Raw genomic sequence first — 26803 nt, 5'->3', positions numbered from 1 at the left:
AACTGCATACTTGTAGCACCACAGCCCTGCCCTAGAATCCTCTGCCTTTGATCCACTGCATCACCAGACATACCCCACAATTCACTCCAATTTTGCCAAGCTCAGAGGACCAGCAGGTCCACTGGGAACTGCAGGTCTCCTAGTGACTTAACAAGTACTTCTCAACCTACAAAAAGACTTAGCGACACAATAATACTGGTAAACTTCAATATCCCACTGACAGCATTAGACGGATCCCTGAGGCAGAAAACTAACAAAGAAATTTGGGACTTAAATTTGACACTTGACCAATTGGATGTCTACAGAATGCTTCCCTTATGAATCACAGAATATACATTCTCATCGGCAAATGAAACATACTCTAAGATCAATCACATGGTTGGCCATAAAGCAAGTCTCAATAAATTAAAAAAAATCAAAATCATACCAACCATACTCGTGGATCACAGTGGAATAAAAATGGAAATCAATATCAGGAATATCTACAAAAACCACACAATTACATGGAAACTAAACAACTTGCTCCTGAATGACTTTTAGGTAAACAATGAAATTAAGGCAGAAATCAAAAAATTAATTGAAATAAATGAAAACAGAAACACAATATGCCAAAATCTCTGGGATGCAGCAAAAGCAGGGTTAAGAACAAAGTTTATAGTGCTAAATGCCTACCTCAAGAAGTTGGAAAGGTCTCAAATTGAACCTAGAGGAAGTAGAAGAACAATAAACTCACCCCAAAACTAGCAGAAGAAAATAAATACCTAAAATTGGACCAGAAATGAATGAAATTGAGACTCCAAAATCCATACAAACAATATATGAAGGCAAATTTGTTTCTTTGAAATGATAAACAAGATCAATGGATCACTAGCTAGATTAACAAACTACAAAAGAGAGAAAATCTAAAGAAGCACAATCAGAAATGACAAAGGTGAAATTACAACTGATCCCAAACAAATACAAAAGAGCCTCAGAGCCCAGGTGTGGTGTCTCATGCCTGTAATCCCAGAACTTTGGGAGGCTGAGGCGGACGGATCACCTAAAGCCAGGAGATCGAGACCAGGCTGGCCAACATGGTGAAACCCTGTCTCTACTAAAAATACAAAAATTAGTCGGGCGTGGTGGCGCACGCCTGTAATCCCAGCTACTCAGAAGACTGAGACAGAAGGACTGCTTGAACCCAGGAGGCGGAGGTTGCAGTGAGCTGAGATTGTGCCAGGGCACTCCAGCCTGGGTGACACAGTGAGACTCTGTCTCAAAAATAAAAAGAAAACAAAATTTAAAAAAACAACAACAAAAAAAGATCTTTAGAGACTACAGAGAACACCTCTATTCACAGAAACTAGAAAATCTAGAGGAAATGGATAAATTCCTAGAAAAACACAAAACTTACCAAGATTGAATCAGGAAGAAATTGAAACCCTGAATAGACCAATAACAAGTTCCAAAATTGAATCAGTAATAACAAAATTTACCAACCAAAAAATACTTTGGATCAAATGGATTCACAGACAAATTCTACTAGATATACAAAGAAGAACTGATCAGAAGGACTGTTATCAATTCTTCAGAAAATAATCCAAAACACTGAGGAGGAGGAACTCCTCCCTAACTCATTCTATGAAGCCAGCATCATTCTAATACCAAAATTTGGCAAATAAACAATGAAAAAAGAAAGCTATAGGCCAATATTCCTCATATACACAGACACAAAAATCCTCAACAAAAGACTAGTAAACCAAATCCAGCAGCACATCAAAAATTAATTCACCATAATCAAGTAGGTTTCATTCCTGGGATGCAAAGCTGGTTCAACATACATAAATCAATAAATGTGACTGACCATATAAACACAATTAAAAATTAAAACTATACAATCATCTCAATAGACATAGAAAAAGCCTTTGATAAAAATCCAAAATCCCTTCATGAAAAAAAACTCTCAGCAAATTTGGAATAGAAGGACAATATCTCAAAATAATAAGAGCTATCTACGACAAACCCACAGCCAATATCATGCTGAACTGATAAAAGCTGGAAGTATTCTCCTTAAGAACTACAGCAAGACAAGAATACCAACTCTCACCACTCCTATTCAACAGAATAGTGTAAGTCCTAGCCAGAGCAATCAGGCAAGAGAAAGAAATGAAAGGCATCCAGATAGGAAAATAAGAAATCAAATTCTCTCTCTTCACTGACAGTATGATTCTATATCTACAAAACCCTAAATATGTTACCAAAAGTCTCTTCGAACTGATAAACATCAGTAACATTTCAGGAAACAAAATCAGTGTACAAAAGCAGTGGTATTTCTATACACCAATAGCATTAATGCTGACAGCCAAATAACGAATGCAATCCCATTTACAATAACCACGCAAAAAATAAAATACCTAGAAATACAACTAACCAAGGAGGTGAAAGATCTCTACAAGGCACAAAACACTGCTGAAAGAAACCATAGATGACACAAGCAAATGGAAAAACATTCTCTTATCATAGACTGGAAGATCAATATCATTAAAAGAGCTATACTGGCCAAAGCAATCTACACATTTAACATTATTCCTATCAAATTACCGATGCCATTTTTTCACATAATTAGAAAAAACTATTCTAAAATTCATGTAGAACCAAAAAGACCCTGAATAGCCAAAACTATTCAAAGCAAGAACAAAGCCAGATGTATCATATTATCTGACTTCAAACTATACTACAAGGCTATAATAACCAAAACAGCATGGTACTGGTACAATAAAAGACACATAGACCAAAGGAACAGAATAGAGAACCCAGAAATAAATAAAGCTGCACACCTACAATCAACTGATCTTTGTGAAAGTCGAAAAAAATAAGCAATGAGGAAAGGACCCTCTATTCAATAAATGATGCGGGGTAACTGGCTATCCATAGGCAGAAGAATGAAACTGAACTCCTACCTATCACCATATACAAAAATTAACTCAAGATGGATTAAATACTTCAAGGTAAGACCTAAATCTATAAAACTCCTATACAAAAACTTAGGAAATATTTTTCTGGACATCAGCCTTGGCAAAGAATTTCTGACTAAGTCCTCAAAAGCAATTGCAACAAAAACAAAAATTCACACTTGGGGCCTACTTAAACTAAAGAGCTTCTGCGCAGTATAAGAAACTATCAACAGAGTAAACAGACAACCTTCAGAATGGGAGAAAATATTCACAAACTATACATTGGACAGAAGTCTAATGTGCAGAATCTAGAAGAAACTTAATTCAACAAGCAAAAAACCCCCAAATATCCCCATTAAAAAGTAGGCAACAGATATGAACAGACACTTCTCAAAAGAAGGCATACAAGAGGCCAGCAGACATACAAAAAAATGCTCAGCATCACTAATCATTAGATAAATGCAAATCAAAACCACAATGAGGCCAGGCGCAGTGGCTCACACTTGTAATCAGCACTTTGGGAGGCCAAGGCAGGTGGATCTCTTGAGGCCAGGAGTTCAAGATCAGCCCTGCCAACATGGCAAAACCCTGTCTCTACCTAAAATACAAAAATTACCCGAGCATGGTGGCACACGCCTGTAATCCCAGCTACTACTCGGGAGGCTGAGGCATGAGAATCACTTGAATCTGGGAGGTGGACATTGCAGTGAGCCAAGATTGCACCACTGCATTCCAGCCTGGGTGATAGAGTGAGACCCTGTCTCAAATAATAATAATAATAACAATATTAAAAAACACAGTGAGATACCATGTCACACCAGTCAGAATGGCTATTATTAAAAAGTCAAAAAATAACAAATGCTGGAGAGGCTGAGGAGTAAAGGAAACACATACAACTGTTGGTGGGAATGTAAATTAGTTCAGCCACTGTGGAAAGCAGTTTGGAGATTTCTCAAAGAACTAAAAATAGAACTACCTTTTGACCCTGCAGTACTATCATTGAGTATATACTCAAAGGTAAATAAATCATTCTACCAAAAAGACACATGCATGCATATGTTAGTCATAGCACTACTGACAATAGCAAAGGCATGGTATCAAGCTAGGTACCCATCAATGGTGGATTGGATAAAGAAAATGTGATACATATACAACATGGAATACTATGCAGCCTGGAAAAGAAGAAAATCATGTCCCTTGCAGCAACACAGATGCAGCTGGAGGCTGTTGTCCTAAGTAAACTAACGCAGAAACAGAAAACCAAACAAGTTGAAATAAAATAATCTAAAAGGACAGAAATTTGGCCGGGCACAGTGGCTCACACCTGTAATCCCAGCACTTTGGGAGGCCAAGGCGGGCGGATTATGAGGTCAAGAAATTGAGAGCATCCTGGTCAACCAACATGGTGAAACCTCATCTCTACTAAAAAACAAAAATTAGCTGGGCATAGTGGCGCCTGCCTGTAGTCCCAGCTACTCGGGAGGCTGAGGCAGGAGAATGGCGTGAACTCGCCAGGAGGCGGAGCTTTCAGTGAGCCATGATCATGTCACTGCACTCCAGGCTGGGCGACAGAGTGAGACTCCCTTTCAAAAAAAAAAAAAAAAAAGACAGAAATTCTTCTAATGACCCTCTATGATTAGTCTTTACCCACTTCTTAAACTCATCTGGCAACATGTCTTTCATAACTCTCTAACACAATGGGAACAATAGCCTTCTTTCAACTCTGAAACTACCATTGTTCTTTAACCTCAGGGACTTGCATAGCTATACTTCATCCTTTCTTCAGCTAGTTAACTCCTACTCTCTCTTAAGATCTCAATTTAACGATAATATCCCAGGAAAGCACTATTACACTGTTTAATAGTACTATGCACTTTTTCCTTATAGCACTAACATAAGTTATAATTTTCTATAATTATAGTTATATTATTATATTTAGACTTGGTTATATAACTAGTTATGTTATTGTATTTAGGAATAATTTTCATTAAATAATTTTTAGATTACTGTATAACATCCTTGCCCCACTTACCTTGTAAGCTCACTAACAGTGGAGGCCATGCCTTTTTGCTCATCATTCTATCCCAAAGTTCTAGCCTAGCACTTAATGCATACATGATAGGTGCTCAATAAGTGTTAAATAAATGAAAGTTTAAGCTGACAGTCTTAATCACTAAGAGAGACAATACAGAGAGCAGACTCTGTGGCTCTTCTCACAACAGATATGTCCCACTCATCACTACTGTCTCACTGATATATAAACAAGTCTCCTCACCCATAAAGTAGGGGTGGGGGCCTTCCACTTTCAGGTTTACCATCCATGCATCCCAAATTCATTTTAACTGGTCCCTGTGCACATGGCCTTAGAACTCCACTCGTAACCCAATGTCTTTGCAACTCACTCCAACTGCCAGAGACAAGAAGCCAAAATACACAATAGCGAATGATCTGGACTTTGCCATTATTATAGCTAGCCTTGGCACTTCAGCTGGTGGGGATAGTATTTGTAGAAGAAAACCATATGAACAACCACTGATGTGAAGCCCTGTGTAAAGTCCAGTGTTTTTGATTAAGGCACTGGCCCATGACCAAAAATGGGTGTTGGGTGCCTACAGAATAATGAAAGTGAAGTAGTTTGAAGTAGAAATGATAATTACTACAGGTTTTTTTTCCCCCCCTTTTTGTGGCAGCAAGCCAAAAGTCAGAAATAGGAAACCAAATACCAAAGTCTAGTACGAAGGACGGCAGCAGAACTAAAAAATGGGAATGGAGCCAGAGTCAGAAGCCAGATGGACTATGGAGTGAGTGCAGATCTGGAACCAGGGAATCATGTACATAATCATCGTAGTGAACATATCAGAGCAGGCAAATTCCTGGAACCATGGCCATGTTCGGTTAATTTAAGGCACAGAGCTGGAAGAGAACCTCCTACCAAAGAGAATTGATAGCTTCCAGGGGAAGCCTGAGTAGTTGTGTGGGGCCAGACGGAAAATCTTCCCTAACCTTCCCTAACCAGTTACCCTTTAACTTGAGCCCCCTCACATATTCACCATGTGACTCACAGACAATAACAGTGAGCTTCAGGCAATTCACCCCTCCTCACATCTAGAGTGCTACATTCTCCAGCCTTATTGCCCATCTTGCTTCTTTCTCCCACTGCATTCTTGTGTTGACACAACTCACTGATTTGTCCTCTGGCTTTTTTCCGTTAACATTCAATCCTTACATCCGACAAATGATCCAGTTTCATTTTTTTTTTTTTTTTGTCCTGTGGGCAATTCTTTGTACTTATCCTTTCCTTCCTTTTACTTCTAGCTGCTCTAGATAATAAACTAACTTACCTAATTAGACACCTCTATCTCTGGGGTCCCTTCTCTAACTTAAACTTGAATGGCTGGTGTACCTACCCAACCTCTCCTAATCTTTCCTACTCTCAGAATTACAAGTGCAGGACTTAAGGAATATATACTTTAAAATGCATTCCGTTATCTTTAAAAAAATGGCCAGTATCTTGTTTTCTGTGTGCAAGTTTCATCTCAATAAACCTTATGTTTCTTGAGGAATGCACTGACTCTGTATTACTTCTCTAGTCTTTATACTACTGAGTACCAAATCAATATACTGAACTTGCAAATAATTGTAGGTGAGGTACTATGTGTATGGCAATATTTAATTTTATTTAAAGTCTTTCTGAGAATTTGAATGCTACCAGATCCCATTCAATACATTTATAATGTAATTTATTAAAATACAATAGTCTTCATAAGTAAGATATTTTACAAAATGTTTTTTGAAGAGTACATATTAGATCACAGAAATTTACAATGAGAAAGACCCTCAAATTATTTAACATAAAACTCTGTTATATTACAGAGTATCTCCTTAAAATTAGTGTTGATTTCCAAGCCTATGGGGACAATCATAACAAACATGATTTACTGAGGGAGCCAAGGATGGTTTCCCTGAGAAAATGACATTCAAGATAAACTCTGAAGAACAGGTATAGGACACCTCTGTGAAAAGGGGAGCACATGGCCGGGCGTGGTGGCTCACGCCTGTAATTCCAGCACTTTGGGAGGCCAGGGCGGGCGGATCACGAGGTCAGGAGATGGAGATCATCCTGGCTAACACGGTGAAACCCCGTCTCTACTAAAAATGCAAAAAATCCAGCCAGGCGTGGAAGCAGACACTTGTAGTCCCAGCTACTCCGGAGGCTGAGGCAGGAGAATGGCACAAATCCAAGAGGTGGAGCTTGCAGTGAGCTGAGATCACGCCACTGCACTCCAGCCTGGGCGACAGAGCGAAACTCCGTCTCAAAAAAAAAAAAAAAAAAAGGGGGGGGGGGAACACAAAGTATAAGGTAAATTCTTGAGAGGAGGGACAAGGAGAAGTGTCTGCTGAGTTTGAGCAACTGAAAAGTTTGTGTTGCTGAAACAGAATAAGGGAGAGCATGGCACAAGAGGAGCAAGGGGCGGCGAGTTCTGAAGCCCTTGGTAAGGATTATGGACTTTATCCTAAGAACAGTGAGAAGCCATTGACGGGTTTGGGGAGGCATAATATGAAAAGGTTTGTGTGTGTTTTTTAAAGTCACTTTGGACATTTGTTTCTGTTCACAATGAGAAACTGGAACTGAATTTATCCTTCCACCTGAAACAACTAGAAAACTAGACAAAATTTATAAAGCAATGGCTTTCAAGACATTGGTTATCAGGCAATGAAGGACAGTGATCCTGTCATACGGGAACAAATGAGGTAAGTTATACCATAGCCCCAACTTACTGCCTGGAAAAAGTTTCCTGGATGCGTGTAAGGAGGGGAAATCCTGAGTTGAAACCCCGAGCTGACAGTCTGAGGAAGTTGAAGAGGCTAGAGTTGGCAGGGCAGATTCTGGAAAGGGGGAACTATACATATGAGAACTCTAGAGATCTTAAGAGAGTGTCCTTGGATGTTCAGTTGAGTATTGATCAGAACATGCATGTGAAGAAACTACCCAGAACTGGGGAAAGAATCACACAGAAGGATTAGAGGAAAGAGTATTTGTAGCTCGTATATGGACTGGGATAGTGCCTGTTCCCAATAGCTAGATTGGAAAACCTCATAATTTAGAAGACATCAGACTTTTTTTTTTAGGATTCTAAGAAGAATCTTCCCTCAGTGGTAGGTAAGATTTAATCCTAGAGGTCGGGCACGGTGGCTCACGCCTGTAATCCCAGCACTTTGGGAGGCCAAGGCAGATGGCTCACCTGAGGTCAGGAGTTCAAGACCAGCCTGGTCAACATGGTGAAACTCCGTCTCAACTAAAAATACAAAATTAGGTGGGTGTGGTGGCATGCACCTGTAGTCCCAGCTACTCAGGAGGCTGAGACAGGAGAATTGCTAGAACCCAGGAGGTGCGCCCCTGCACTTCAGCCTGGGCAAGACAGAACAAGACTGTCTCAAAAAAAAAAAAAAAAAAGATTTAATCCTAGACTAAATGCTTTTTGGTCTTTTCTAGCACAGCTTAAAAACAAAATTTCTTAGAACCAGTGATAAAGAACCAGTGATTAAATCGACCAAAGGAAAAAGATACATGATATAAAGAGGGCCAAAGGTCAAGATGAGAGATTTCTTATCAGAAGCAATGCAAACTAGAAGACAGTAAAATAATATCCTGAAAGTACTGAAAGAAAAAAAAAACACCTTATCAATCTAGAATTTTTTACCCAAATGGAAGTATCTTTCAAAAACAAAGATGAAAGAAGGATATTTTCAGACATTAAAAGCTGAAATAATTCATCACAAGCAGACCAGCACTATAAGAAATGATAGAGGAAAATTTGGTATTTTTTTCTTTTGCTTTTCCTTCAAGCAAAATGAAAATAATACCAAATGAAAACCTAAATAAAAGAATGGAGAACATCGGAAATGGTAACAACATGGACAAATATAAATACATTTTTTATTATTTAAATGTCTTTAAAAGATAACTGACTCTTGAAAGAAACAATAAATATAATGATAATGTACTATGGCAGGGGTACCCAACACTAAGACTGTGGACCAGTACTGGAGGTGAGTGGTGGGCGATTGAGCATTACTGCCTGAACTCAGACTCCTGTCAGATCAGCGGCAGCATCAGATTCAGATTCTCATAGGAGCACAAATGCTATTGTGAACTGCACATGCAAGGGATCCAGGTTGTGCACTCCTTATGAGAATCTAATGCTTGACGATCTGAGATGGAACAGTTTCATCTCGAAACCATCCACCCCACAATGGTCTGTGGAAAAACTGTCTTCCACAAAACTGGTCCCTGGTGCCCAAAAGGTTGGGGACCACTGTACTATGTGGTTTATAAAATATATAGAAGTAAAATGTAAGGCAAAATAGTACAAAGGTCAGGAAGGGAAAATAGAATTATACTATTTTAAGGTTCTTGCAGTATCTGTTAAGTAATATAATGCCACTTGAAGGTACAACATAACAAATATGTATAATATAAACCCTAAATCAACAACTAAAACTTTATGTCCTATTACTGTGAATTATAAAGAATTATAGCTAGTAAGACTTTATATATCATTATTGTGAATTAAAAAGAATTATAACCAGTAAGCCAACAAGGGTGATAAAATGGAATATACATTACATAGTTTTTTTAAAAGAAGGCAAAAAAGGAAAGGGGAAAGAAGAAAAGATGGAACAAACAATACAAATAGAACCAAAACTATCAATAATTAAATTAGTCTAAACTCTCTCATTTAAAAACCAGAGATTATTAAGATTGGATAAAAATGCAAGATTCAACCATGCTTAGCATAGAGCTTAAAAATTAAGGGAAGAGAAAAATATACCATCCTAATACTAATCAAAAGAAAGCAGACAAAATAGATTTCAGAGCAATTACCAGAGATGAGGGACATAAAATGGACAAATTATTTGAAAGATACAAACTACCAAAGCTCATTCAAGAACAAATAGATAACATAAATAACTCTACATCTATTAAAGAAATTGAATTTGTCTACAAACCTTCCCACAAAGAAAACACTGGGCCCATATGGCTTCGTTTGTAAATTCTATCAAACATTCAAGCAGAAAATAACACCAATTCTACAAAAACTCTTCCAGAAAATTGATGAGAAGGGAATATTTTCTAATTCATTCTGTGAGGGCAGCATTACTTGATACCAAAACCAGACAATGACATTATAAGACAACTACAGACCAATATGTGTCATAAACATACATGTAAAAATTCTTAGCAAAATTTTAGCAGAGCTAATACAATAATGTACAAAAAGGATAATACATCATGACCAAGGGGGGTTTATCTCAAAAATACAAGGTTGGTTTGATATCCAAAAAGTAATCAATGTAACTCATTGTAATAACAAGAAAGAAAAATCCTATGATTATCTCAACAAATACAGAACAGTATTTGAAAATACAAAATACATTTGAAAATACAAAATTCCTGACAAAAACTGTCAGAAAACAGAGAATAGAAGAGAACTTCCTTATATTGATAAACAGTATATGTGAAAAATCTACAATTAACATCACACTTATGATCAGGAACAAGGAAAGGATATCCATCTTACCACTTCTAATCAGCATTGTACTGGTGGTTCTAGCCAGAGAAGTCATGCAAGAAAAATAAAATCTCCATTTGGAAAATAAGAAGTATAATTCCCTTCATTCATAGATGGCATGATTTCTGTGAAGAAAATCCTATGGAGTGCATAAATAAGTTACTAGAACCAATGCAGGAGTTTAGCAATGTTCCAAGATACCAGATCAATATATAAAATTAATTATATTTCTATATATAGTAGAGCATCATTTCATGTATTTATTTTCCAGCCATATAGCTTACTTAGCGAATTGTCTATTCAAATATTTTGCCCACTTTTAAAAAGGTAATTATGTATCTATCATGTGACCCAGCAATCATATGAAAGCATGCCTGGTCACAGTCTAATCTCGGGATGAATATATGACCATACACGACAAAGAGACTTTGCAGATATGATTAAGACAAGACTCTTGAGATGGGAAGATTATCCTGCATTATGCAGGCAGACCCAATGTCATCACAAGGGGCTTTAAAAGATGGAAGAGGAAGGCAGAAGAGTCAGAGACAAAGTTATGATAGAAGCAGAGATTGGAGTGATGTATTGTAAGATGGAGGCAGATGCCACCAGCCAAGGAATGCTGGCAACATCTAGAATCTGGAAAAAGTAAAAAGAATCAGCCCTGGACTCTAAATAAGGAGTGCAATCCTGTCAACACCTTGATTTAGCCCAGTGGAATCCATTTCAGACATCTGACCTCCAGAAGTGTAAGATTATAAATTTGTGTTGTTTTAAGACACTATCATGCAATTTATTGCAACAGCAACAGGAAATAAACACTGTTGACTTCCGAGAAGATTACTTGGTGGAGCTTCTATTTTTACTTGGATAATTTTATATCCAGTACCAGAATGTAAAAAAAAAAAAAGCCTATTATTAATTATCAAATTTATATAAATTTCATAAAAGGCCAGGTGTGGTGGCTTACACCTGTAATCTCAGCATTTTGGGAGGCCAAGGCAGGTAGATCACTTGAGGCCAGGAGTTTGAGACCAGTCTGGCCAACGTGGTGAAAACCCATCTCTACTAAAATTACAAAAATTAACTGGGTGTGGTAGTGCATGCCTGTAATCCCAGCTACTCAGGAGGCTGAGGCACGAGAATCGCTTCAGCCTTGGAGGGGGAGGTTGCAGTGAGCTGAGACCATGCCACTGCACTCCAGCTTGGGCAACATAGCAAGACTCTGTCTCAAACACATACATACATACATACATACATACATACATTTGATATAGCATTTAAGGAATCATAAAAGAGATAACTTATTTAATGAGCTTTGTCTTATAAAAATATTTGTCAAAGATACTCTAAGTGGAGGCAAAAAAGACAGTAACTGAAAACCTTTGAGCTGAAATATTTAAATATTTAATAAGATAAAATCAGAATTGGGAATATACCCCATTTGGTATAATTTGCTCTGAGTTTACCAGATGACCTATATTAACCTGTTGAGAGAGTATGTTCCAAAATAAAAATACTGAGGTAACTGAGAAGAGTCAATTGAGAGCATCAGCAATTTTAAATTCATTGGCTGTAAAATGAAATGTGGAAGTTTAAAGATACTTTTATTAAAAATTACAATCATATAAAAATATATTCTTCAGAAGTAAAATATACCTGTAACATGAGACAGATACAGTTAAGACAATGATTAAAATACATGAATATGTACAGAATTATTATGGTTGTAACTTTTTAATGTACTGATAATCAGTATTAAGCAGTTTGTTTTCAATTTTTTCTAGTGTACCCAGATTTATTTTTGAAAATATTTTATTTTATGTATTTATTTTTGAGACAGAGTCTTGTTCTATCATCCAGGCTGGAGTGCAGTGGTGCGATCTAGGCTCACTGCAACCTCCACCTCCCAGGTTCAAGTGATCTTCCTGCCTCAGCCTCCCTAGCAGTTGGGAATACAGGTGTGTACCATGACACCTGGCTAATTTTTGTATTTTTGGTAGAGATGGGGTTCCACCATGTTAGCCAGGCCAGTCTCATCTCCTGGCCTCAAGTGATCCACCCGCATCAGCCTCCCAAAGTGCTGGGATTACAGGCATGACCTGCCATGCCCACCCTTGAAAATATTTTTTAAATAGAACTATCTTATAGTTCTGTATATTTGATTGTGTAATGCTTGATTTTATTCTTAAAGGTTATCTCTATTTGGACCCCCTGGGGGTCTTGGAATATATCTCTTGTGGATTAGGAGGGGACTACTATACATAATAAAACACATTGTTTCTATTATTACTCTGAGTAAAATGTTACTTATTAAATTAAGAATAAGAAAAATAAAAGTTTTATTTTCCCTCCTTCTCTGATGTGCTTCCTTTCCTTATACAGACATGAGTTTTTGACCTGTACTATTTTTCTTCTTTCTGAAGAATTTCTCTCAATATTTTTTGCAAGGTAGGTCTGTTGGCAACGATGTCCCTCAATTTTTGTCAGTCTAAAAGTCTTTGTTTCTCCTTTACCTTTGGAGGATAACTCTGCAAAGTAAATAACTATTGGCTGGTGTTTTTTTTCTCTCAACACTTTGAATGTTTCACTCCAGCCTCTTACTTTCATGGTTTCTGAGGAGATGTCAGATGTAATTCTTATCTTTGCTCCTTTATAGATAAAGTGTTTTTCCCTCTGGCTTTTTATCAGAATTTTTTTTTTTTTGTATCTTTTTGTTTCCATATATATCTGCTTATATAAGAATATTTTTATTTTTTATTTTCCGAAATTCGAATATTTGCATATGTGTAGATTTTTTTTTTTTTTTTTTTTTTGGCATTTATCCTACTTGCTGTTCTCTGAGCTTTTTGGATCTGTGGTTTGGTGTCTGACATTAATTTGGGGGAAGTTCTGTCATTATTGCCTCAAATATTTCTTCTGTTCCATCAAGGATTTCTTCTCCTTCTGATATCCCTACTGTGTGCATCTACACCTTTTGTAGTTGTCCCACAGTTCTTAAATATTCTGTTCTGCCTTCTCTTCCCCCTGCACCCCACCATCCATCCAGTCTTTTTCTCCATGCTTTTTTTTTTTTTTTTTGGAGACGGAGTCTCCATTCTGTTGCCCAGGCTGGAGTGCAATGGTACAAACTCGGCTCACTGCAACCTTCACCACCCAGGTTCCAGCATTTCTCCTGCCTCAGCCTCACTCCTGAGTAGCTGGGATTACAGGAGTGTGCCATCATGCCTGGCTAATTTTTGTATTTTTAGTAGAGGCGGGGTTTCACCATCTTGGCCAGGCTCTCTTGAACCCCTGACCTCAGGTGATCTGCTGGCCTCGGCCTCCCAAAGTTCTGGGATTACAGGTGTGAGCCACCACACCTGGCTTCTTCATGCTTTTTTGTTTGGGAAGTTTCTATTGTCATATCCTTAAGCTCAGAGATTCTTTCCTCAACCAAGTGCAAGTGTACTAATACACCCATCAAAAAGCATTCTTCATTTATGTTAGTTTTTGATATCTAGCATTTAATTTTTTTTTAGAATTTCCGTATCTCTGCTTACATTACTCCATTTGTTCCTACATGTTGTCTACTTTTTTTCCGAAAGCCCTTAACATATAAAAATAGCTCCGTTTTTAATTCCTGATTTAATTATCACAACATTCTTACCATATTTGATTCTGGTTATGATGCTTCAGTCTCTTCAAACTGAAAATCATTTTTTTTTTTTTTTGCCTTTACAAATGTCTTGTAATTTTTTTTGTTAAAAAGTGACTATGATGTGTTGAGTAAAAGGAACTACAGTAAATAAGCCTTAAGTAATGTGGTGGTAGTGTCAGGGAGTGGAAGCATTCTGAGTCCTATGATTAGGTCTCAGTCTTTTGGTAAGCCTACACCCCTGCATGGTAAACTTCAGCAGTGTTTTCTCAGTTGTTTCTCCCTCTTAACGGTGGACAGAATTGCTAAAGGGGACTAGAGTGCTATATTTCCCTTCCCCACGTGGAAGGCTAGAGCTAACTGGAGCTGGATATTTTCCTTCCCCCAAGTCAGTTAGGCTTTGATAAAACCCCACTGGGTTAGGCTGTAGTAAAACAGTTTCTCCTTGCTCAACCAAAAAAAGAAAAAAAGTTTCTTCTGCAGCCAGGGCTTGTTAAGAACAGAATGCTCTGCTGTATTTCAAAATGATTGCTTTCCCATCCCCCAGCCAGAAGCATGAGGGCAAATGTTAATAAACATTTGTGGAATAATCTATAAATGAATGAATGAAAGATTTCCCTGGAACTTCTTGGATTCTTTCACCAGATCACTCCCTAGTTTTCTAATAAACTTGATTTGTCCTGAGAAAGATAGAGGAAAGGAATTGTTCTAACTTTTAATATTGTTATTAGTTGTTAACATATTAACTTGGTCTGAATGTGAACCTTGAAAATTTTTCTCTTGATTTTCAGATTGAAAGTACAAAATTCAGAAACTCGCAAAACTCTGTGTAGGAGTGTTCTATGCAATAACCACTCTAAGTCTTCCAAACAGTGACAAAAATTGCTAAACTGACAAACATAAAATGAAACACAAAACTAAAATGTGAGTAGCTTATTTGTTTAGTAACAAGAGTTAAGTGCATTATTTTGTTGTATTTACTTTTTGCATACTTTTATTCTCAGGCTGTCTTTCTCTGTTACCCAGGACTCTAGGTTTCCCCATTCCCTTGTTCCTTTCTTTACCCAACCTAGGAGTACATGAAGAAAAACAATACTGAATTTTAAACTAAATAAATTGTAAGAGGTGAGATATATATTTGGGCAAATTTAACATGAGGGACATATTATCCAAATAACATTTAGTTGACTTTAAATGGATATATATATATAAATTTTTTTTTTTTTTTTTGAGACAGGGTCTCACTCTGTCGCCCAGGCTGGAATGCAGTGGTGCGATCTCGGCTCACTGCAAGCTCCACCTCCCAGGTTCATGCCATTCTCCTGCCTCAGCCTCCCAAGTAGCTGGGACTACAGGTGCCCACCACCACGCCCGGCTAATTTTTTGTATTTTTTAGTAGAGATGGGGTTTCACCGAGTTAGCCAGGATGGTCTCGATCTCCTAACCTCGTGATCCGCCCACCTTGGCCTCCCAAAGTTCTGCGATTACAGGCGTGAGCCACTGCGCCTGGCCTAAATGGATTTATTTAGGTAGCAGCTCTGTTCTACTAATGTGCCCAGTAGTTAATTACTATTTGTGCTAGACTGCCATCCCCAGCCTTCAGCTTAACTATTTTTTACTGAGCTCTGGTTCCAGAGCAGTGGACTAAGAAAATTATTAATGCTAGAGAAGGGTAGTAAGAGGATGAAGAGGGTTTCAACATCATGTCATATAAGGAGTGATTAAAAAGAGAATTATGTTTCCCTAAGGAAAAGAAGACTAGGGTAGATTCTATATCAACATTTATCTCAAAACCCTTAGCATGGTCCACAAGCCCTGAATCATCTGTCTTCCACTTACTTCTCCAGCCTCATCTTGCAAACATTCTCACTTTCTGTGTTTCAGCTCTTCTGGCAGAGTTTGATACCTCCTTTTTTAGGCCTTTTGCATATACATTCCTTTGGCTAGGAAGATTCTTCTCCGCTTTTTGGCCTATTTCCTACTATAGATCTCTGTTCACATATTACTTCCTCAGGGAAGCCCCAAAACAAATCAAAAGTTTCTAGCTCAGGTTTCCCTTGCAGCAGTTATTTCATTTGTGTGTCTCTCACGCTAGACCATAAGCTTCAAGATATAAAGGACCGTGGTTGTTTTGCTAACCATTTTCTCACCTAACACAGTGCCTTGTATGTAGCAGGTAGGCAACAAATACTAAGTGAATGAACATCCATGCTTATTCTGGCTAAATTGCTGTTTTCAACTCAAATGCCAAAAATTTCTTAAAAGCCCACACAGAAACAGTAACAACAAAAAAGATAGGTGACATAAGTGAATAAGGACTGGGCATAATAGGAATTTATGGAAACTGTAGAGAATTGAAGACGGCATGCCTTGTATAAATGCATTCAAAAGTCAAATGATTTTGAAATGCTGTGATGACAAAGTATAACATGTTCATATATCACATTTGGCTATAAGCTGCCAGTTTGCAACACCTGTCTTAAGTAAATTGCTATATTAATTATATATACTATTGTAGAGGGCATTTCATTCTATGAGAAAATGCTCATATATACTAAAAAAAAAAAAAAAAAAAAAAAAAAAAAGCATGCTCCAGGATACCTTATTGGTGGATTGAAGAACAAAAATAAAACATTTTTAAAAGCATGCTAAATACAACAGTGGCATTCTCATTTAAAAATATACAGAGAAAACACTGTGTAAAGGTTTGTACTAATATGCCAACAGTGGATATCTCTAGCTGATAGAATTATATGTTCTGGTGTGTGTGCTTTTTTGTATTTTCTTAGTATCCTACAACAAACATGTATTGCTGTTGCACTCAGAAATAAATTGTTTTTACAAGGTCGAGAAGTAACTCAGGTGTCAATGTGGCAGATAAAGTAGAGTATAATAGGATCAGTGGCAGGGAGATTGACTATTGCAATAATATGGGTGAAAACTCATGAAAGCCAAATTAAGGCAGTTGCTGGGAGGATAGTGGTTATCAGTGTCACCTGGTCCTCTCTGCCTAAACATATGCTTCAATTTCTACTTGATTATAATTGCTTATGTTGGGCAAACTTTCAGGTGGAAAGCAGAGCACAAGCCACTGGCTCCCTGTTTTGTTTATTTTTTAGCATTTGTTGGAATTTAGTGAAACTCTTTCCTTGTGGCTTCAAGCCACCAGGACACAGGTCCTCCCCACCACCGCCTTAATCTTTTCCCAAGTTCTTCTGCTACATAATTTGGCCTTCAGGATGACAGGCTGCTTTAGGAGCTTTTCCTTCTCCAGCACTTTGTAGTAGCTCTAGAAGAACAGAGAAAAGGATTTACAATATATTGTGGCAGGTACCAACTCCTTGATGGGAATGAGGAAAGATGCCTGCCAACCTACTTTCTAAAACCAAGGTACAGTATGTTTCTGCCCGGACACTAAGGGGACACTGGTTGCCCCCATCAGTGAATCAAGACCAGCAGATTCTGAGGACTCCAGCACACTAGAGAAGAGCTGTGAGCTGTTAGGATGTGACCCTAGTCTCAGAGAGCTCCCTTTTTTTGAATTCCCAGGTCTTCCTGGCAGTATCTATGCCTTACCTCTTGGAATTTCAATCTTGAGTAGAAACCCAGGAAATATTTCTCAATTCATGGGATATCTTCCCCTTCTGCAGTATCATTGAGACTGCCTGTTTTCCTGTAATGATTTCATTCTTAGGCAGGTTCACTCTACATGATGACCAAAGGCCAGATGTAGCTTGTTTTTTTTTTTTTTTAATTATTATTTCAAAAGCAGGTGCCTTTTTCTCGATAGTGCTAGCCCAAATGGTGAAACTATCTCTGATTAACTTCAGTTTTGTTAATCTGCCCATTCCTGAACTAATCACTATGGCTGAATGATAGGATACTTTGGCTAGCCTGATTTTTATACCCATCCTGTGGTATAAAAATCAGAATTAGGTAATGAACGATTGCATCTGCAGAAAGAGGGACAGGTCTACATTCGGACATGCTCTCAAATCTCAGTGGCCTAACACAAAAGAATGCATATGAACTGCAGCACAAGTGTCTCTAATTGGCAAGCAAGTATCCTCCAAGTGAAGAGTCAGGAAACTCTAGCACAAGTGTCTCTAATTGGGAAGCAAGTATCCTCCAAGTGAAGATTCAGGAATCCAGGAGTCCTACCTTGTGGCTTCGCCATCTTTAACACATAGCTTCCAGTGCAAATTTGCTCATCTGCCTCAAGTTGGTAGGGAGTGGTAATATACTGGATTGCTCATGTGATGTTTCCATGGGCCAGAGCTGGAATAGGAGCACATCACTTCTACTCACATTCCACTGGTTAGAACCGAATTAGCACACCTAACCCATATACCTAATTGGAAGAGAAGCATGGAAATATAGCTGTGTGGCCAGAAAAATTTAGTATCTGCAAGAATCTACTATTATGATCACTAAACATGTATTTTACCTGTCTTTCCACACACAGAACATACCCTGTCTCAAAGGAGACAATCTGAAGTTTTAACCAGTTACTGGAACAGGCTCAAAGTCTAGGATTTTCAGAAAATGCGCAGCTGTCTTCATTAGGTACAGATGTGACCTAAGAACTAAAAAAACAAATTATCTTTATTGTCACCCCATCCCTACAAATCCAATATAGAGTGGTAACTCAGAGACAGGTAACTATAATACATTTTCTCATTTAGAAAAGAAAAATGATACTGAGCAATACTATTCATGTATAATAATGAGGAAATACTGCATAAACATTTGTGGCCCATCTCCTGGAGACTGAAAACAGTTCTGATGAGACCCCAATTCTAGTCTTCAGGAAAAAACTCCCTGTCCATTCCTTTGTACAGCTCCTGATATGAGCTTCTGAAATGTTCTTTTTTTTCATCATTCTCCACGGCCACATCATATGTGAGTACTGGAGAGCTGTTAAGGTTTAATGCTCTATTCTTCTACTTATGCAAGCTTGGGGTTGGACAGTTACCCTCTGTTTTAACACCCAAACAATGATATCTGAACCAGATTTAGTATGATTAGTAATAAAGTTCCTCCAAAAATGTAGTCTTCTGATTGATTTGCTTCTAGTAACTACACCCAAAGTTCTTTCTTACATAATTATCAAGCCTAATTTACTGCTTTGCTTCCTTGCTCCTATGCCAGTTCCTTTAGACCTTTATCATAGCTATCCTGAAGCCATCTACAATAATGACTTTGAATGGAAAGACCAAACCCTTTTCCTGATCTTTGTTGCAGGACTTAATCTCACTGGTAACTATACTCAAGACCTCTTCTAGCTTTTTTTTTTTTTTTTTTTAAATATTGTTAGAAGTCTTAAAAAGTCACCTTTTCCAACCCTCCCTGAGAAATATATGGTGTACACTCTCACTTCTGCCAAGTATCTCCCGAGTTTCTCTTTAGTAAAAACTTACTAAAAGTAAAATATAAAATTCAACACGTAGTATTACTTTTGCTCTTTTCAATCATTTCCTCTGGAGCGAATCTAAATAGGTGATCTGATTTTAAATTATTTCAGGTGACAGTTTTACTAATTACTTTGCCACTGCAAACATGGGCCTCCTTTTTCCAGCCTCCAAATCACATTCTCTACCACCTGCTACATCATAACTAAGCTGATGTAACATATTTTAGGTTATTGTCTTAGCAGTACTCCACTTCTGGTACCAATTTCTGGACTAGCTATGGTCATTCTAGCTCCTATACATATAAATTCTCAAATCTCAATTTTGTCTCTTACAAGAAGTCCAAAAAGGAGTGTATCTAATTGGGGTGGCTCTCTTCCAAGTAGTGTTTCAGCCACTCCTTCTTCTCTTTTCTGTCTTTGGCATCTCCAACATATAGTTTTCAAGGTCACCATGCTGAAAGGCATCAGGTTGATGAAGAAAGAGTAAGGGAGAATAGGACTTCATTAACCCTAAAAATGAGCACATCATTTCCATTCATATTTCATTGGCTAGAAGTTAATCACGGCCAGGCACAGTGGCTCTGGCCTGTAATCCCAGCACTTTGGGAAGCTGAGGTGGGGGAATCACCTGAAGTCGGGAGTTCGAGATCAGCCTGACCAACATGGAGAAACCGTGTCTCCACTAAAAATACAAAATTAGCTGTGTGTGATGGTGCATGCCTGTAATCCCAGCTACTTGGGAGGCTGAGGCAGGAGAATCGCTTGAACCCGGGAGGCGGAGGTTGCGGTGAGCTGAAATTGTGCCATTGCATTCCAGCCCGGGCAACAAGAACTAAACTCATTCTCAAAAAAAAAAAAAAAAAAAAAAGGTAGTTCATCACATGACTACAACCAACTACAGGGAAAGCTATGAAATTTAGTTTAGCTGTGTGCCCGGGAAGAAATAAGTTTCATGGGCTAGTCAGTTCCTGCCAGAGGTTCTAGCGGGGAAAAAAAAAGTTAGATAAAGATAAAAGAAAGTGACTTTACGGGCCTTGTCCATTTTAGTAGTTTTGAACTTTATCCTACTAGTGAAATAGGATCATCATTTCACTATTATACTAATGAGCAAAAAACTCATTTTCTTCCAAACAATGAGATTAAAGAGAGTATTTTTGGTAGCACGATAGACACGGGAACTAGACTGCAGTGTGCTGACAAGTCAATTTCAGAAAACAAAAAAGACACTGAATGTAGAAGACTTTTTTTTTTGAGGTGGAGTCTCCCTCTGTCGCCCAGGCTAGAGTGCAGTGGCACGATCTCAGCTCACTGCAACCTCCGCCTCCCCGGTTCAAGCGATTCTCCTGCTTCAGCCTCCTGAGTATAGAATACTTTTTAAGGAAAGAAAGTTTGCTTGTGAAGGAAACAGCTGAAAGCTACAGAAGAATTAGTTAAGGAACCAGAATTTGTAGAAGGTTGACAACAGAAAAGATAATTACTGGATGAGAAAGAGGGGTATTGGAACTAGAATATGTATGAAGAGTTAATCTCACATATTAACAGTGAGTTTCTCATTCCTAGATACTGGAGAAAAGGAAATCTCAGGAAATTTCTAGCACTTGGAAAACTGTGAAGTTCTAAGTTAAAAGTCATATAATGAAATGGGCTGGGATTTAAAGACTGCAAAAAGTATTCAAGTGGAAAGGGAGAAAAAGATGCTGAAGAATATACAAAGCAGGAGGGAGGGATGCAGCTGAAATTATAAAATCTAAATCAGTAGTGGTGAGATACACAATGCAGTGCTTTGTTCTACACTGGACTCAGCAACGACCGTAGGAGAGGAATAGGCAGATGGTTACCACTCTGCATATATATTTACTATAGCAGTTATTACACTGTAAAGCCCCTGGAAACAGAGACTTTGATTCCACAAATTATGCACACAGTAGGCACATGATGAATTTTTGTTTGAATGAATTGATTTAGTCATTGCCAATTCTGCCATGGTACTCTGTAGAGTACTGGCAACTGCCCACATTTCATATGGTATGCCAATGCTAAAAAGAAAAAAATGCTAAAAAAAAAAAAAAAAAAAAAAAAATCCAGGCATATTCAGCTAAACTTAGCAGTCTTAAAATGGCAACTATGTCAGCTGAGACATACTTTTAATCTTGTGCCAGTACATCTGTCTTTGATGTTTGCTTCATTTTCCTTATGCCACTATACTCCCACTAGACCAGAAAGGGATAATTCTGAGTTCAATGGGCTCCACTATCATTTCAAAAGTCCTGAAAGTTCTTTAGACACCTAAAAATGAACCCACAACCCCCATCACAATATTCCTTCCGAGAGAAGTATACTGACAATAATCATTATTTATGCCTGCTTCCAAGTGGAATCTAAGAGGGCCAGAAGAGCTAAATCAGGGTCATTCAGAGAATCGTCTACAAAGTCTGGCACAGACCACGCATCCTTCCCGTGTCTTCCTCCCCTCGTAAACTTGAGGTGTAAGGATCTTAGACATCTCCTAATCGACTGCCTTCATATTACACACGTGTAAACTCGTAGAGGATGTCTATGAGCCAAGCTTAAACTTAGGTAACGAAGGCTCTTTTCCCAACACGACGCCATCTCTCATGATCCAAAGCTTTATCTCTCGATTTGGCGGTCGAAAAAAAACGACCAGGAATAAAACTACGTACAGCAGTCCAGAACGAGGCCCCACCTCCCGGATCTGGCGGACTGGCCTCCCGTCAACAAAGTGTCTGGACCGCGCTTCCGCACCTCACACTGCCCGGGGCCGGCTCCTCTCCAGCCTCCCCGTACTCCCCACACATCGTAGCACAGTGCGCCCGCGGGGCCCCAGAGCCGGCCCTCGAAATCTCACTTTCGCCTTTCGGCCGCCCGCGCCCCACGGCTCAGGCGACGGCTGATGGCGTCACTGCACTTCCGCCTGCGGCTGCGTTCTAATCACAAGCCAGGAAGGAAGAAGGGAGGGCTGCAGGGCTGTGTGTGCGGGAAATAGAGAGGAAAGAGAAGAAATCCGGGAGCTCGCGGGCGCTCCGGCTGCAATCGCGCCCCCCTTATCTGTCCCCGCCGTTCCCCTTCGGAACGTGCCCCAGGCACACTTCCCCGGCTTTCTAGTCTCCTCTTCTCTGGTTCTCCCGACACCCGGTATCCCTCTTAAACGCCTCACCCCCTTCCCTTGCTCCCTCCCTCTCCCTCCCTCCCATCGTCAGGCTCCCCGCCCTTAGTATCGCGAGACGAGGTGAGAGCTGGCGGAGCGGCGGCGGCGGCGGCAGTAGAGGTGACCGAGGCGGTGGCGGCGGAGACGGCACCGATTGCTGTGTCGCCCCCAGTGCGGCCGAAGTCGCGGTAGAGCGTAGCCCCCACGCCCCTCCCCCGTCCGCGCCCTCCCTCTTTCCCTGGGGATGGAGAAGGCGACGGTTCCGGTGGCGGCGGCGACGGCTGCAGAAGGAGAAGGGAGCCCCCCGGCGGTGGCGGCTGTGGCGGGCCCCCCCGCGGCGGCGGAGGTCGGCGGCGGCGTTGGCGGCAGCAGCGGAGCTCGCTCGGCCTCGTCTCCTCGTGGGATGGTGCGAGTCTGCGACCTGCTCCTGAAGAAGAAGCCGCAGCAGCAGCAGCAGCACAAGGCCAAGCGTAACCGGACTTGCCGACCCCCTAGCAGCAGCGAAAGCAGCAGCGACAGCGACAACAGCGGCGGCGGTGGAGGCGGCGGTGGAGGCGGAGGTGGCGGCGGCGGCACCAGCAGTAACAACAGCGAGGAAGAAGAGGACGACGACGACGAGGAAGAGGAGGTTTCTGAGGCAAGGGCCTGGTTTCCAAGGAAGGAGGGAGGAAGGGACTGTAAGGGATAGGGGCCGAAGGTGGGAGGGGACTTTCAGTGGGACAGATTCCAGTGGGTTGATCTCTTAGGGGCCAGGCTTTCGACTGCCCCCTTTCTTTCCTCGGCCTAAATCGTGAGGTGTGGGAATGTGGGGGAGGGTAGCTGACACGTGGGGGTGGGAGGACCACGGAGTTCACAGAGTTGGTGAACAGCCTGTTATCATGGCATGGCTCACATGGTTAAGGATGGAGGGAATTGGTTAGATTCCCAGTTTGCACGCCGGGGGGTGGGGGGGTGATCTGCCTGGGGCCAGTAGGGCCACCTTAGTCTGGGACGGGATCGGGATCAAAGCGGGAGGAGTAAAATAATAGGTAGATGAGCCTCTTGGGGACCAACTAGGAGGTTGTTCAACTTCTCCCAGCTGTGAGATGGAGGGGAGCAGTTTGAGGGGGACGTAAGGTTGTAATGGACTCAGAGCTAAGTGTTTGTGTATGTGAGGGACACGTGAGAAGCTGTACTTTTCCATACTGTTCTGCAGGGTTTTTCGTAACTATCCTGGCTGCTGAAGTAACTTCACTTCCTCGATCTTCCAAGGATTTTCGATGAGCTGATGCTGTATTTGTATACATTTATCAGTAACTCTAAATAATTATAAATGACCATATACATTTGTAAGTGGATGAAAAATATATTTGATCCTTACACGTACATACATACATGTCTTCAAATGTCTCGTTAGTGAATTAGAATTAAGCTAGGACCTGTTGTCCCATACTGTGGGACAGCCAAAGAGTCGGCTTTGGAGCCAGGCCTGGTTGTGGTGAGTTGGAATAGGAAGGCCTCTCGGTTTGTCCTAGTGATCTGGTTTCATAATAACTTTGTAATTTTTCTTGGGTCCACAGACAGGCGGCGTTGCAGGACCTTATTCCTCATAGAAGCCCTTACAACCCAAAGGCTCAGTAAAACATACCATACTGACAACCAACTGAGTTAGCTTTACTAGTTATTAGCTCTTTTATCACTCTCTTGTCTCCTTCCTGAAATAGAATCTAGAAAAATCTTTATCTGGAGAGGGAAATCTTTATCAGCAGAGGGAAAACAGCTTTGAAGACTGATTTTAAACTTAGTTCTAAGAGGAGACCAACTGATTCGTCTAGAACTAACACTTACTATTTATTCTCTTCCACAAACATGGAACTTATTTTGATGCAAGTCTGGTTTTCTGAACATTGGATTTATTGAATCCTGGTCTCTGTTGAAATAGGGAAGTACCTTTTAAAGGATTTGACACATGTCTATTTGTAGAAGACCAGACTCTCTCTTATCTCAGACTGGATGAAGTTACGTAGGTAGAGATATTAAGTGTTCAAGTATGTATGACAAAAATATGCCCCTCCTTGTTTCTATTCCCTTTTAGCCTGTTGGATTCTGAGAATAGGTTTATATTGATAGACTTATATTGGCCTACTTGGATGTTTAGAATAGTGTGTTGCTCTGGCTGCATGTGAAACAAGGAAGAGAAAGATGTGATGGGATCCTTATCCCTAATAAAATTTGTTATGGTACTTAGAATCATTCAATTGTATGATTCTTCTCAAAGGTGAGAAACGTTTTACAGATAAGTCAACCCTTTGTTTTAAAAAGGAGGAAAACAAGGTTTAGAGGAAGGTGGTTGTGGTGGGTAGTAGCAAAAGTAGAAATCAAAGTTTTCTAATGGCTCAGACCTGTACACTTTTTAATGATAATTTATTTCCTTTTATCACCCTTCTGACATCATTCAGAAAAATAGTTACTGAATGGCAAGGTAACACAATCATGCAGCTGTAGGCAGAATACCATTACTTAAAATTTTAAATTCTCCTGAAAATATTAAGCTCTGGTTTAGAGCCAGGTTATGATAGTTGAATGCACTACTCACTGGGATATTCTGCTGCAAACTTCACATACCTAGGTAGTTTTGTCCATTGGAATACAGCCTAATAAGCAGAACTTTTAGTAATTCCTCAAATCATGAAGAATGGCTGTAAGTTTGTAGGTATGTTTATTTTGTGGGTCAGGTTTGTTTTCCTTTTATAATATAGGAATGATTATGTTGACTTTGACCAACTATGGTAGTATTTCTATGTTTTTAACATACCTTATCCTGTCTTACATGGTATTAAACAATGGGTTTGTCATTTGTTATGAAGATGAGTCAGGAGAAATACGTGTAAGAAAGTGTACCCATTGGACAGGCGCGGTAGCTCACGCCTGTAATCTCAGCACTTTGGGAGACCGAGGCGGGTGGATCACCTGAGGTCAGGAGTTCGAGACCAGCCTGGCCAACATGATGAAACCCCATCTCTACTAAAAATACAAAAAAATTAACCAGGCGTGGTGGCAGGTGCCTGTAATCTCAGCTACTTGGGAGGCTGAGGTAGAAGAATTGCTTGAACCCGGGAGGTGGAGGTTGCAGTGAGCCGAGATTGCGCCATTGCACTCCAGCCTGGGCAACAAGAGCGAGACTCTGTCTCAAAAAGAAAAAAAAAAAAGTGTACCCATTAAAAAAATTCATGCAGATGAGGGATGAGCAGACAAAAAGGTGTACAGGTTGTCTCTGCCCCATTTTCATCTTTTGACCAAAGTAAAGACAAATAAAACTGTAAGCTAAATGGAGTGAGTTGTGTAATGTTTTTCTTTTAATTACTATTTTACTGACATGTCAGCAGAAGCCTAACTTTCTGGAGCTAGGAAGTCTTGTGGCTAAAATCACAATGTTGTCTTTTCTCTAATTCATTCTGTTATAGGCTACACAATTAAAAAAAGTAGATAAAATGATCTTTAAAATTATCCTTCCAGTAAAAATCATCAAAAGATTAAGAAGGAATATGAAAGGTTATGGTTTTATGGTATTTAACCTGAAAGGATAACTTTAATTTAACAAAAATATATAGGTTTGCTATAAAGAAATGCTGTCTGAATAATCTCTGTATCCGCCCAAAAGGGAAAAATGGAAGGAAACAAGATTCAATTTAAATAAGAGCTTCATTTAAATGTTGAACAATAAGAATATAATTCCAAGACATTGGAGTGGGTTATTGAGAACAGGATTTTACTTAAAAGTGTTTCAGAATAGGTTAATCATGTCTTAGATAATTTGCATAACTTTGGGTATACCTGGAAACAAATAAGACCAAGAGCTTCCTGCCTCCCTCTCCCCCTCTATTTGACACAAAATCTTAGATGTAAAATTGAAAATGCATAATTTTCTTGGTTTTCAGTGAGTGACTGACCAATATGGAAAATACAAATGTATTTTCTAACATAAAAGCCATGATGCTCTTTCAAATTAGTGGACAGAATTAATTAAATTGCTTTTGACTATTACAAGAAAAAAACCTTATAATTTCAAGAGTTGATACTTTATTTCAGAAATAACATTAC

General features: G+C 39.5%; 1 protein-coding gene, 1 long non-coding RNA gene and 1 other non-coding gene across 7 annotated transcripts in view; 1 reads left to right on the top strand and 2 right to left on the bottom strand.

The window, feature by feature from the left end:
* The window catches only part of LOC126954641 (uncharacterized), a 117779-nt gene extending 95298 nt beyond the window's left edge, over positions 1-22481 (bottom strand). For both annotated transcript variants that reach the window (XR_007725674.1, XR_007725675.1), the window contains exon 1: positions 22321-22481. This is a non-coding gene — a long non-coding RNA (uncharacterized LOC126954641). The remainder of the gene's footprint in view (positions 1-22320) is intronic.
* Positions 17540-17668, bottom strand: LOC126955859 (small nucleolar RNA SNORA3/SNORA45 family). The gene has a single exon (XR_007726145.1). It is a non-coding gene; the product is annotated as a small nucleolar RNA SNORA3/SNORA45 family (small nucleolar RNA).
* A 29-nt stretch (positions 22482-22510) lies between the features above and the next one.
* Positions 22511-26803, top strand: part of ANKRD17 (ankyrin repeat domain 17) — a 182938-nt gene continuing 178645 nt past the window's right edge. For all 4 annotated transcript variants that reach the window (XM_050790305.1, XM_050790304.1, XM_050790300.1 and 1 more), the window contains exon 1: positions 22511-23360. In XM_050790305.1, the coding sequence (XP_050646262.1) occupies positions 22968-23360 (393 nt within the window). In that variant the 5' untranslated portion in view covers positions 22511-22967. The remainder of the gene's footprint in view (positions 23361-26803) is intronic.

The sequence above is a fragment of the Macaca thibetana genome, chromosome 5 (assembly GCF_024542745.1).
Source record: "Macaca thibetana thibetana isolate TM-01 chromosome 5, ASM2454274v1, whole genome shotgun sequence".
Taxonomy (NCBI): domain Eukaryota; kingdom Metazoa; phylum Chordata; class Mammalia; order Primates; family Cercopithecidae; genus Macaca; species Macaca thibetana.
The sequence above is the reverse complement of the archived record's forward strand: the minus strand, read 5'-3'. Positions and strand labels throughout refer to the sequence as shown.